General features: G+C 52.4%; 2 protein-coding genes across 17 annotated transcripts in view; one reads left to right on the plus strand and one right to left on the minus strand.

Moving 5' to 3' along the window:
* Positions 1–7,382, plus strand: part of TBCB (tubulin folding cofactor B) — a 188,056-nt gene extending 180,674 nt beyond the window's left edge. For all 6 annotated transcript variants that reach the window (XM_050769303.1, XM_050769304.1, XM_050769307.1 and 3 more), the window contains exons 4-7: positions 1,976–2,072; positions 2,787–2,978; positions 6,893–6,965; positions 7,110–7,382. In XM_050769303.1, the coding sequence (XP_050625260.1) occupies positions 1,976–2,072; positions 2,787–2,978; positions 6,893–6,965; positions 7,110–7,224 (477 nt within the window). In that variant the 3' untranslated portion in view covers positions 7,225–7,382. The remainder of the gene's footprint in view (positions 1–1,975; positions 2,073–2,786; positions 2,979–6,892; positions 6,966–7,109) is intronic.
* The window catches only part of LOC126942129 (60S ribosomal protein L37-like), a 303,593-nt gene that overhangs the window by 42,396 nt on the left and 248,382 nt on the right, over positions 1–12,815 (minus strand). The gene's annotated exons all lie outside the window — the stretch shown is intronic.

A 12,815-nucleotide genomic window follows, 5' to 3' on the forward strand; every position in this document is an offset into this window, starting at 1 on the left:
TCTCATAGGCAGTGGTTTCTTTGAGCAGGTTTCATACCAGGTGGTTCAGGTACACACAGACCTCCCAGGCCACTCAAGGAAGGAGTTCCAGAGGTGGAGCCACCGGGGAATTTTTACGTTTTCTAAAATTCTTTTTATAAATATCACCCGGGCCGGGCGCGGTGGCTCACGCCTGTAATCCCAGCACTTTGGGAGGCCGAGATGGGCGGATCACAAGGTCAGGAGATCGAGACCATCCTGGCTAACACGGTGAAACCCCGTCTCTACTAAAAGTACAAAAAAAACTAGCCGGGTGAGGTGGCGGGCGCCTGTAGTCCCAGCTACTCGGGAGGCTGAGGTTGGAGAATGGCGTAAACCCAGGAGGCGGAGCTTGTAGTGAGCCGAGTTCGCGCCACTGCACCCCAGCTTGGGTGACAGAGCAAAGACTCCGTCTCAAAAAAAAAATAAATAAATAAATAAATAAATAAATATCACCCATATTCATTGTTTAAAAATAATAGAACTTCAAATTTGTGAAAATTCTCAACATAGCAGAAATTCTCAGTGATGCTTGATCTGGAAATAAAGCCCATTCCTATTTTGCCATGTTAGCCCAGTGGCTTAGGCCAAATGCCTCAGGGTGTTCCTTGGGCCCGCTCTCTCCCTCACCCCCACATCCATTCTCTCATCAAATCCTGTCGGCTCCATCTACAAAAACTTCCCTGACCTTGGTCCAGCCTCCATCCTTCCCCCAACCTCACCATCCTGGCAACTTCTTCCCTGGCCTCCCTGCTCCCCATCTCAGCCAGAGGGAGCCTGGGACCACCTGAGTCAGGCCAGGGCTCTCTTATCTCAGAGCCGTGCCCTGGCGGCAGCTCGCTCCAGATAAAACCCAAAGTCTAGGCCAGGTCGGTGACTGATGCCTGTAATCCCCCCCAGCACATTGGGAAGCAGAGGCGGGAAGATCACTTGAGGTCAGGAGTTTGAGACTAGCCTGGTCAACATGGCGAAACCCCGTCTCTACCAAAAATACAAAAATTAGCCAGGCGTGGTGGTGCATGCCTGTAGTCCCAGCTGCCCGGGAGGCTGAGGCAGGAGAATCACTTGAACTTAGGGGGAGGCAGAGTGAGCTGAGATCGCACCACCACACTCCAGCCTGGGCGACAGAGCGAGACTCCGTCAAAAAAACAAAACAAAACAAAACCCAAAGTCTACAGCAGTCCCTTGTGTCTTCTACTCTCGCTCTGGCTTCCTCCACCCCACCCACGCCCCCCACTCCAGAGCATGAAGGACATTTCTACCTGTGGCCATCTGCACCTGCCATTCATGCTCATCCTTCCGGCCTTGGCTCAAACATCCCCTCTTTTGGGAAGCCTGCTCTCCCACGCTCCTTAAGCCTCTTCTCTGTTGTATTTTTCTCCATAGCCATCCTCCGGTGTTTCACAGGTACCTGTTCCTTTGTGGTTGGCCTTCTCGCTGCACAATGAGCACAGCCTGAGGACAGAGTGTGTCTGTGTTTGCACTGAGTCCCCAGCATGAGGCCCAGCTGGGCCCCTGGGAGCTCAGAACCCAATGAGTGAATGAATACGAGGGGCAGAACAGGAAGAGATGCTCTGGGGCCTGTGGTTGGGGCCAGCATAGGAGAGTCCCAGAGCCCCAGCAGGAGATGCGCCATGCACAGGGCTGTGGGCAAGGCCCGAGCTCTGCTGGTTGGACTCCGTGAATTTGGGGCCCTTGGTGATGTTGATGCCGGCAAGTGGGGGACTTCTGGGTACAGAGGCCGTCTCCGGGAGCTTGGATGGGGGTGAGGAAGGGGAGGCGGCCAGTGTAGGTAGCTACTTCTCCCTTCCGCGGGGCTCAGGAGAGAGAAGGCTGCCTTACAGGCGAGGAAGGGAGATGCGTTTTTCCCAGATGGGAGACACTGAAGTCCCTGCACCCAGCACCCAGGCTTCCCTGGCCAGACCCTGATCCCCACAGAGCCCCTCCTCTCACACAGGTCATTGACCACAGCGGCGCCCGCCTTGGTGAGTATGAGGACGTGTCCCGGGTGGAGAAGTACACGATCTCACAAGAAGCCTACGACCAGAGGCAAGGTACGGGCAGGTGGGCGCCGAGAGGTGCGTGGGGGCCAGAGGGAGTATGTGCAGGCGTGGCGGCGGGCAGGGTAGACAGGGCCACTGCAGGGAGGCCAGTGGTGTGGGCAGTGGGGACCGAGAGCTTGGGAGGATATAGGGGTGAGGCTGGGAGTGGGGACAGGCGGGGGTCTGGGGTGGGAATGGGGGCCGGGAGGTGTCGGGGGGTGTGGGCAGTCAGACGTGGTGGGGGGAGGGCTGGGAAAGTGGAGGGAGTTGAGGGGTAAGTGTGGGGGCTGGGTGTTGGGGGCAGCAGTCAGAGTCAGAAGGAGACATGGAGAGGTCGGATGGGGTGTGAAGGGCAGCACAGGTGGAATGTGAGTGGCCAGGGTGGCGGTCAGTGAGGGCACCTGGGACGGATCAGAGTGTGGGGGAGACGGGGCCTCAGAGCCGAAGGAAGGTGGATGATGAAGGCAGATGTGTGCTGAAGGGGTGAGAGACCATGGGTCCTGTGGTGAGGGGTGCACGCGGCACCCCTTCCGTTTCTGATTGTGGCGAGGCCCTAGGAGTCCTGGGAGAGGCTAAGGCTGTGGTGGGAGACCTGGGGCTTGGGTGACAGCCCTTTGTCACCTGGAAGAGAGAGTTCCTCCATGAACATGGGCCCTTCGTGGGTGGAGCGCCATCATGTTAGGCCCGGCCGATACCCTAACTGACTCCAGCCCGCTCCGCCCACAGACACGGTCCGCTCCTTCCTGAAGCGCAGCAAGCTCGGCCGCTACAACGAGGAGGAGCGGGCTCAGCAAGAGGCCGAGGCCGCCCAGCGCCTCGCCGAGGAGAAGGCCCAGGCCAGCTCCATCCCCGTGGGCAGCCGCTGTGAGGTGCGGGCGGCGGGGCACTCCCCCCGCCGGGGCACCGTCATGTATGTAGGTGCGTGGTCCGCGGGCCCCGGGGTCCCGGGCTGCAAGGCCGGGAGGAGACGTTGTGCACACAGTGGAGCCTCGGAGACCTCACGCTCTGCCTTGGGGCGCGGGGTGGGGGGGTTCGAAACGATCTCAGTCCCTGGAGGTGGTGGAACCATCGGCCGACACTGACCGCCCAGTGTTTGTGGAGGGAAGTGGGAGGCACAGGTGGAGTGATCTGTCCAGCGAGGGAGGCAGCAGAGGCCCGAGCCACGCAGACTGTGCGCTTGGAAGCGTGGAGCACAGTGCCAGTCGCAGTGGGGAAACGGGCGGCGTGACCAGGGCGGGAGTGAGGGGAACTAACACAGGGGGCTGTGTGAGCCCAGAGGAAACACCTGGGAGCATCTGAAGGAAAGGGGGCAGCAGCCAGGTGAAAAGGAAGGCAGAGTTCCTACCAGAAGGAGTAGCCGGTGCGGGTGAGCAGAGCGTAGGAGGTTCACCCAGGGAAGGGGAGCGGGAGGAGAGGGGAGAAGTGAAGTCAGGGGCATGGGCAGGGTGGTGTCACAGTGGAGAGCAATGTGGATTTTTTAAAAAAGAACAGGCCAGCCATGATGGCTCACGCTTGTAATCTCAGCACTTTGGGAGAACAAGGTGGGAGGCTTGCTTGAGCCCGGGAGTTGGAGGTTACAGTGAGCTATGATTGTGTCATTGCACCCCAGCCTGGGCAGCAGAGAAAGACCCAGTCTCAAAACAAAGGCTGGGTGCAGTGGCTCACACCTGTAATTCCAGCACTTCGGGAGGCTGAGACAGGAGGATCACTTGAACCCAGGAATTTAAGACCAGCCTAGGCAACATAATGAGACTCTGTCTCTACAAAAAAAAAAAAAAAAATCCCACAAGACTTTAGTCAGGTGTGGTGGTGAGCACCTATAGGTACCCCAGCTACTTGGGAGGCTGAGGTGGGAGGAGGTGAGGCTGCAGTGAGCAATGATCGCACCACTGCACTGCCGCCTGGGTGACAAAGCGAGACCCTGTCTCAAAAAAAAAGATTTCAGGGGGTACATGTGGTGTTGTTACATGGGTGTGTTGCCTGCTAGTGGGTGGGGACTGGGCTTCTAGTGTACCCATGACCCAAATTGTGAACATCGTACCCAACAGGTAATTTTTCAACCCTCACCACCCTCCCGCTTCTGGCATCCCCACTATCTGTTATTTCCGTCTTTATGCCTGTGTGTACCCATCCCCCAGTCATCTGCAGCCACTAATTTACGTTCTGTCTCTAATTTGCCGATTCCGGATGTTTCATAGGAATAGGATCGTGCAATCTGTGACTGACTGCTTCCACTGAGCAGAATGCTTTCAGGTTGCATCCATGGCATGTCTGTGTCAGTGCCACAGTGTTACCAAATAGTCCTGCATTGAACGCATAGACCACATTTTATCCAGTCACCAGTTAGTGGACATTAGGGTCATTTCCACTTTTTGGCTATTATGAATAATGCTGCTATGAACCTTCTTCTTCTTTTTTTTTTTTTTCTAATTTGAGACAGGATGTGGCTGTTGCCCAGGCTGGAATGCAGTGGCGTGATCTTGGCCACTTCAGCCTTAACCTCTTGGGCTCAAGCCATCCTCCCACCTCGGCCTCCTGAGTAGCTGGGACTACAGGTACTCATCACCACCCCCAGCTAAAGGTTTGCAGTTTTTTTGTAGAGATGGGGTTTCGCTATGTGGCCCAGGCTGGTCTCCAAGCTCCTCCTGCTCAAGTGATCATCCTGCCTCAGCCTCCCAAAGTGCTAGGATTACAGGCATGAGCCACCATGCTCGGCCTGAACATTCCAAAGTGCTGGACGCGGTGGCTCATGCCTGTAATCCCAGCACTTTGGGAGGTCAAGGTTGGCAGATCACCTGAGGTCAGGAGTTTGAGACTAGCCTGGCCAACATGGTGAAACTCCATCTCTATTAAAAATTCAAAAATGTGGCTGGACGCGGTGGCTCATGCCTGTAATCCCAGCACTTTGGCCGAGGTCACAAGGTTGGAGATCGAGACCACTGAAACCCCGTACAAAAAATTAGCCGGGCGCGGTTGTGGGCGCCTTTAGAGACTAGGCTGGAATGGCATGAACCCGGGAGGCGGAGCTTGCAGTGAGCCGAACTCCATCTGGGCGACAGAGCGAGACTCCGTCTAAAAAAAAAAAAAAAAAAAAAAAAAAATACAAAAATTAACTGGGCGTGGTGGCACGTGCCTGTGAGCCCAGCTACTCGGAAGGCTGAGGCAGGAGAATCGCTTGAGCCCGGGAGGTGGAGGTTGCAGTGAGCCAAGATCACGCCACTCCACTCCAGCCTGGGTGACCATGCAAGACTCCATCTCAAAAAAAGTAAATAAATTTTTGTGTGGACATTTGTTTTAATTTATCTGTGCCTAGGAATGGAATCCCTGGGCCACGTGGTAACTCTGTGCTTGACTTTTTGAGGACCTGCCGCACTGCTTTCCACAGCCACTGCAGCATTTTTCATTCCCGCCAGCAGCGCACAAGAGTCCCATCTTGGCCTCATCCTCACCAGCACTTTAGTCTGTCTTTTGCTTATAGTCATCCACTGAGTGTGAAGGGGAACATCATTATGGTTTTGATTTGCACTTTTTTGGGGGCTAATGATGTTGAGCATCTTTTCATGGCCATTTGTGTATCATCTTTGGAGAAATTGTCTATTCAGATCCTTTGCCTTTTGTTTCTTGTTTTTTGACACAGAGTCCCACTCCGTCATCCAGGCTGGAGTTTAGTGGTGCTGTCAGCTCACTGCAACCTCTGCCTCCCGGGTTCAAGTAATTTTCATGCCTCAGCCTCCCGAGTAGCTGGGATTACAGGCGAGCGCCACCACACCTGGCTAATTTCTTTATTTTTTGTAGAGACAGGGTTTTGCCATGTTGGCCAGACTGGTCTCAAACTCCTGGACTCAAGTGATCCACCTGAGGCTCGTGGATCTCCTAAAGGGCTAGGATTACAAACATGAGCCACCGCGCCCAGCAGTATGTCGGGGTTTTTTTTTTTTTTCTTTTGAGACGTAGTCTTGCTTTGTGCCCAGGCTGGAGTGCAGTGGTGCGATCTCAGCTCGTTGCAACCTCCGCCTCCCAGGTTCAAATGGTTTTCCTGCCTCAGCCTCCGGAGTAGCTGGGACTGTAGGTGCCTGCCACCACACCCGGCTAATTTTTTGTATTTTTAGTAGAGATGGGGTTTCACCGTGTTAGCCAGGATGGTCTCGATCTCCTGACCTCGTGATCCACCCTCCTTGGCCTCCTAAAGTGCTGGGATTACAGGCGTGAGCCACCGTGCCTGGCCAGTGTGTCATCTTTTGAGGAATGTGTGTTCATATCCTTTGGCCATGATCATGGCTCACTGCTGCCTCAACTTCGTGTTGCCCACTTTTTAATGGGATTTTTTTTTTTTTGCGGGATGGGTGTTGAGTTCTTTGAGTTCCTTGTATATTCCTCTGCTTGCTTTTTCATTGGGATGCTGTCTTTTGTCGCTGAGTATTGTGTATTAGTTTGCTAACAAAGTGCCACTCACTAGGTGACTTAAAAGAAAGTTATTTCTCACAGTAATGGAGGCTAGAAGTTCAAGATCAAGCTGTCAGCAGGTTGGATTTATTCTGAAGCCTCTCCCTCTGGCAAGGCAGCAGTGCCATCCACTTTAGGTTTTTATGAAGCCCTCACTGGCTGGTGTCTTCACCCAGTGAATGGGGGACGGGCGGGAGCAGGGACACCAGCGAAGTGGCTACCATATTAGTCTGGACAGGAGATGGAGATGGTTCTAGTGGTAGCAGTGGAGGTAGCAAGAATTGGTTTTCACCAAGACGTGGGCCGACACGGATCCAGGGTGATCCTGAAATTTCATGGGATTTCTTCTATGTCCAGAAGTTTAATGGGGATTTCTCTTCTGTGGGCAGGTCTCACAGATTTCAAGCCTGGCTACTGGATTGGTGTCCGCTATGATGAGCCACTGGGGAAAAATGATGGCAGGTAACAAGAATTCCCACTCAGGTGTCTGTGCGTGCGTTTGTGTGTAAGTCCATGCATGCTGCTGGCTGAGCTGCCCATGCTAGCACCTGGAGTGGAGCCATGTGAGGATCCTCTGACCACACCCACCCCCATCCTGTCCTGCAGTGTGAATGGGAAACGCTACTTCGAATGCCAGGCCAAGTATGGCGCCTTTGTCAAGCCAGCAGTCGTGACGGTGGGGGACTTCCCAGAGGAGGACTACGGGTTGGACGAGATATGACACCCAAGGAATTCCACTGCTCCAGCTCCTAACTCGGCCACTGACTGCCCCTCCTGTGTGTGCCCATGGCCCTTTTCTCCTGACCCCATTTTAATTTTATTCATTTTTTCCTCTGCTATTGATTTTTGACACTCGTGCATTAAATTCACTAGAAACCCGGAAAGGATTTGGAGAACTTGATGATTTGGGGACCCACTGGGTAAATAGTGACCCTTCTGTATCAGGGGCCAGCCTCCATGTCCTTATATCTTGCTACTCCCCCATCTTCTCATTCCCACCTCATCTGCTGTAGCTACCAGGAAGGGGAAGGGAAGGGAGGGGATATTCTTTGCCTTTAAAAATGATGTACAAGGCCGGGCGCGGTGGCTCAAGCCTGTAATCCCAGCACTTTGGGAGGCCGAGACGGGTGGATCACGAGGTCAGGAGATCGAGACCATCCTGGCTAACACGGTGAAACCCCATCTCTACTAAGAAATACAAAAAACTAGCCGGGTGAGGTGGCGGGCGCCTGTAGTCCCAGCTACTTGGGAGGCTGAGGCCGGAGAATGGCGTGAACCCGGGAGGCGGAGCTTGCAGTGAGCTGAGATCCGGCCACTGCACTCCAGCCTGGGCTACAGAGTGAGACTCCGTCTCAAAAAAAAAAAAAAAAAAAAAAAAAATTATGTACAACTCAGCCAGGCACAGTGGCTCTTGCCTGTAATCCCAGCACTTTGAGAGACTGAGCTGGCAGGTCGCTTAAGCCCAGGAGTTTGAGACCAGCCTGGGCAACATGGCAAAACTTCATCTATACCAAAAATACAAAAAATGAGTCAGGTATGGTGGCGCATGCCTGTAGTCCCAGCTACTTGGGAGGCTGAGGTGGGAGAATGACCTGAGCCCAGAAGGTCGACGCTACAGTGAGTTATGGCACCACTGCATTCCAGCCTGGATGACAGAGCAAGACCCTGTCTCAAAACCAAAAAAAAAAGAAAAAGAGGCCGAGCACAGTGGCTTACGCCTGTAATCCCACCATTTTGGGAGGTCGAGGCAGGAGATCGAGATCATCCTGGCCAACATGGTGAAACCCTGTCTCTACTAAAAATACAAAAGTTAGCTGGGTGTGGTGGCATGTGCCTGTAATCCCAGCTACTCAGGAGGCTGAAGCAGGAGAATGGCTTGAACCTGGGAGGTGGAGATTGCAGTGAGCTGAGATCGTGCCACTGCACTCCAGCCTGGCGATAGTGAGACTCCGTCTCAAAAAAAAAAAAAAAAAAAAAAAAGCCAGGCATGGTGGCTCTGCCCATAATCCCAGCACTTTGGGAGGCCGAGGAGGGCAAACCACTTGAGTTCAGGAGTTTAAGACCAGCCTGGACAACGTGGCAAGAAACCCTATCTCTACAAAAAATACAACAAAAAATTAGCTGGGTGTGGTGGCACACACCTGTAGTCCCAGCTACTTGGAAGGCGAGGTGGTAGGATCACCTGAGCCTGGGGAGGCAGAAGCTGCAGTGAGCTGTGTTCACACCACTGGACTCCAGCGTGGGTGACAGAGTGAGATTCCATCTCAAAAAAAAAAAGGGCCGACACCACGACACCAGCGCATGGTGTGTCACATTATTAAGGATTGTATACAGCCAGCAGTTACTAGGCTGGTTTCCTTTAATCCTCACAGGGGCCCTGTCTGCAAGTCTTTCGCCGTTTCCCGTCAACACCCCACCTTTCCTGCCCAAAGTTTGGGGTCGGGCGGGAATTCCCAGGAGTTCCCAGGACTTGGGCTAGCCTCCCAGATCCCGCAACCTTAGCGTGCCTAGCCTCGGTAATGACCGCCCAGCTGCCATGAGGGGGCAGCAGCGCACCGTTCAGACGCTGCGCGCATGGTGCATTATGGGACGCGTAGTCTCAAAGACAGCAGAAGCAGCCTGGAACGCAAACGGCATTTTCCAGAAAACTGGGCCTGGTCTTGCCCAAAGCTGGAAGCTGAGGTCTCGCTCTTCCCGGCGGTACGGGGGATTGTGGGATGTAGGCATTTGGCTCCGCGCTCCGCTAAGGGCGGTACAGCGCAGGCGCGAGGCATCTAGTGTAGACAACCGAGCTTAATCCGAGGCGGGGAACCAGCGTCCCAGGGGAGGCGCCGAAGCTAACTTTCTGGCCACAGTGGAAGTGAGGCGATCGAGCTCCCTTAGTGGCTGGAGCCGGCTGGGCCTCCTTCCTGTCCTCCTGCATCTCTACTGGTCCCTTTCCCGGGCTCCTGGTCCGCTCCCAAGCCTGTTCAAGCACAAGGCGTTTCCATCTAAAAAAAGAAATCTCTTTCGCCGGGCGAGATGTCAGAGCCCCGGGAGCTAAAGTGTTGGTAATGTTAGACAGGATGAGTTCCTCTTCAAATATCTAACTTCCTTGTCCTTCGTTCTGTGAACTGCCCTTCCTGCGGAAACTGTCCTTCCCGGGGAAACTGCCCCTCCTCGCCGCTGCAACCCATACCCGCCTCTATTTGAAATAGCCCATGGGAATCAGCTTAGATTGTGAGGTCCAAGCCTAGCCAATGGGGTTAAAAACCCCTGCTCTTCTTTGTTAGGTGTGGTTTTGGTACAGGTCCGGGCAGCACCCTTCTGCAGAAGTAAACTTTGCCTTGCTAAGAAACTTTTTTCCTGAGTGCTGGTCTCTCTCTGTGGCACCGAGAACTTATTTCTAACAGTAAGAAGAATTTACTGAGGACAGCATAAGTTTGAAAAAGAAAAGTTTTATTAGAAAGAATGCTGCAGGGCGCCGTGGCTCACGCCTGTAATCCCAGCACTTTGGGAGGCTGAGGCGGGCCGATTGCCTGAGCTCAGGAGTTGGAGACCAGCCTGAGTAATCCGGTGAAACCACATCTCTACGAAAATACAAAAAATTACCTGGGCATGGCAGCATGTGCCTGTAGTCCCAGCTGCTTGGGAGGCTGAGGCAGGAGAATTGCTTGAACCCTGGAGGAGGAGGTTGCAGGGAGCTGACATCATGACACTGCATTCCAGCTTGGGTGACAGACAGAGCAAGACTCAGTCTCAAAAAAAAAAAAAAAAAAGGAAAGAAATAATGCTGCAGGCCAGGCAGGGTGGCTCACGCCTCTAATCCCAGCACTTTGGGAGGCCGAGGCAGGTGGATCACCTGAGGTCAGGAGTCTGAGACCAGCCTAGCCAACATGATGAAACACCATCCCTACTAGAAACACAAAAATTAGCCGGGCGTGGTGGCGCGTTGTCCCAGCTATTTAGGAGGCTGAGGCATGAGAATTGCGTGAACCCAGGAGGGAGAAGTTGCAGTAAGCCGAGATTGAGATCGTGCCACTGCACTCCATCCAGCCTGGGCAACAAGAGGGAAACTCTGTCTCAAATAAATAAATAAACAAGGAAGTAAATACATGGGCCCAGGAGAAGGTTTGGAAGCATTACTAAAGTTTAGCAAAGCAGAGAATTTTTGTCAATTGCATTGTCAGCCTGATCCATCTATTATAAAACCATAGTCAAACTTCAGAAAAGAGGTCTGGTGTTATATGTTACTTCCTCCTTCTCCCTCTCTCTGCTCCACAAAAACAACTTTTTTTTTTTTTTTTCATAATTGCAAAAGCCCTTCCTCGTTACTAAACTCAAAAGGCAATTCTCCACCTCAGTGTCCTGGTCCTGCAGTAACAGCTGATGTTTAGACGAGCAGTTCTGGTTTTTTTTTTTTTTTTTTTTTTTTTTGAGACAGCCTCTTTCTGTTGCCCAGGCTGGAGTGCAGTGGCGTCATCTTGGCCCACTGTAACCTCTGATTCAAGTGATTCTCCTGCTTCAGCCTGTCAAATAGCTGAGATTACAGGTGTTCGCCACCACACCTAGTTAAGTTGTATTTTTAGTACAGACAGAGTGTCACCATGTTGGTCAGGCTGGTCTCAAACTCCCGACCTCAACTGATCCTCCTGCCTCAGCCTCCCAAAGTGCTGGGATTACAGGTGTGAGCCACCACACCCAGCCTGGACAAGCGGCTCTTAAACTTTTGTGTCTCAGGACCTCTTTACACTCTTGAAAGTTATTGAGGACCTCAAAGAGCTTTGGTTCATGAGTGTTGTATCTGTAGAAATTAGCCACATTAGAAATTTAGAATTTTAGGCTGGGTGCCATGGCTCACGCCTGTAATCCCAGCACTTCGGGAGGCCGAGGCAGGCGGATCATGGGGTCAGGAGTTCAAGACCAGCCTGGCCAACATAGTGAAACCCCGTCTCTACTAAAAATACAAAAATTAGCCGGGCATAGTGGTGCATGCCTGTAGTCCCAGCTACTCAGGAGGGTGAGGCAGAAGAATCACTTGAACCTTGGAGGTGGAGGTTGCAGTAAGCTGAGATAGTGTCACTGCACTCCAGCCTGGGTGACAGAGGGAGATTCCATGTCGAAGAAAAAAAAAAAGAACCTTAGGATTTTAAATGTTTATTCATTTAAAAAAAAACATTGCATGTATTAAAATTTTTTTTCAGCCAGCGCTTTGGGAGGCCAAGGCAGGCAGATCACCTGAGGTCAGGAGTTGGAGACCAGCTGGCTAACATGGCGAAACCCCATCTCTACTAAAAATACAAAAATAACATGAGTGTGGTGGTGGGCGCCTGTAATCCCAGCTACTTGGGAGGCTGAGGCAGGAGAATTGCTTGAACCCAGGAGGCAGAGTTTGCAGTAAGCCCAGATCCTACCATTGCACTCCAGCCTGGGTGACAGAGTGAGACTCTGTCTCCAAAAAAAATTTTTTTTTTTTTTTTTTTTTTTTTTTGAGACAGAGTCTCGCTCTGTCGCCCAGGCGGGAGTGCAGTGGCCGGATCTCAGCTCACTGCAAGCTCCGCCTCCCAGGTTTACGCCATTCTCCTGCCTCAGCCTCCCGAGTAGCTGGGACTACAGGCGCCCTCCACCTCGCCCGGCTAGTTTTTTTTGTATTTTTAGTAGAGACGGGGTTTCACCGTGTTAGCCAGGATGGTCTCGATCTCCTGACCTCGTGATTCGCCCGTCTCGGCCTCCCAAAGTGCTGGGATTACAGGCTTGAGCCACCGCGCCCGGCCAAAAAATTTTTTTTCAACAAATTTAGTTTAGAGATATGATTGGCATTTATTATTGATACATGAACTGGGCATCATGCCACCTAGCTGCACTGGGCATGGCAGAATGGTTGGTTTTTGTAAAGTAGCTTCGTCAGGAACAAGGAAGCAGAAAAATAAAAAAAGCAGATTGGTTCATATCAGATGACTTTCATATCAGATGACTTTCCTTGTTCAAGCAGAAGAGCCATCCCTATCATGCCTGCTTAGGTTGACTGGACCCTTTCTAATTGGTTGCTGTGCCTCTCCTTGTTTGGGGATTTTTTTGTTTTAGAAATGATCTGTTCTGTTGCCCAGCCTGTAGTGCAGTGGTCATTCACAGGTGCCGTCAGAGCAGCCTTAAGCAATCTTCCCACCTCAGCTTCCCAACATGCTGGGATTACAGGTGTGAGCCACTGCACCTGGCCTAAATTGTTAAATTTTGGTGTTAATGTACTAGCAGTAATAGACACCTAAGGCACCTGTATTCCAATTACCTACTGCTGCATTAAGTATTATCTAAATCCTCAGGAGGCTAAGGCAG

This window comes from Macaca thibetana, chromosome 19, assembly GCF_024542745.1.
Source record: "Macaca thibetana thibetana isolate TM-01 chromosome 19, ASM2454274v1, whole genome shotgun sequence".
NCBI lineage: Eukaryota > Metazoa > Chordata > Mammalia > Primates > Cercopithecidae > Macaca > Macaca thibetana.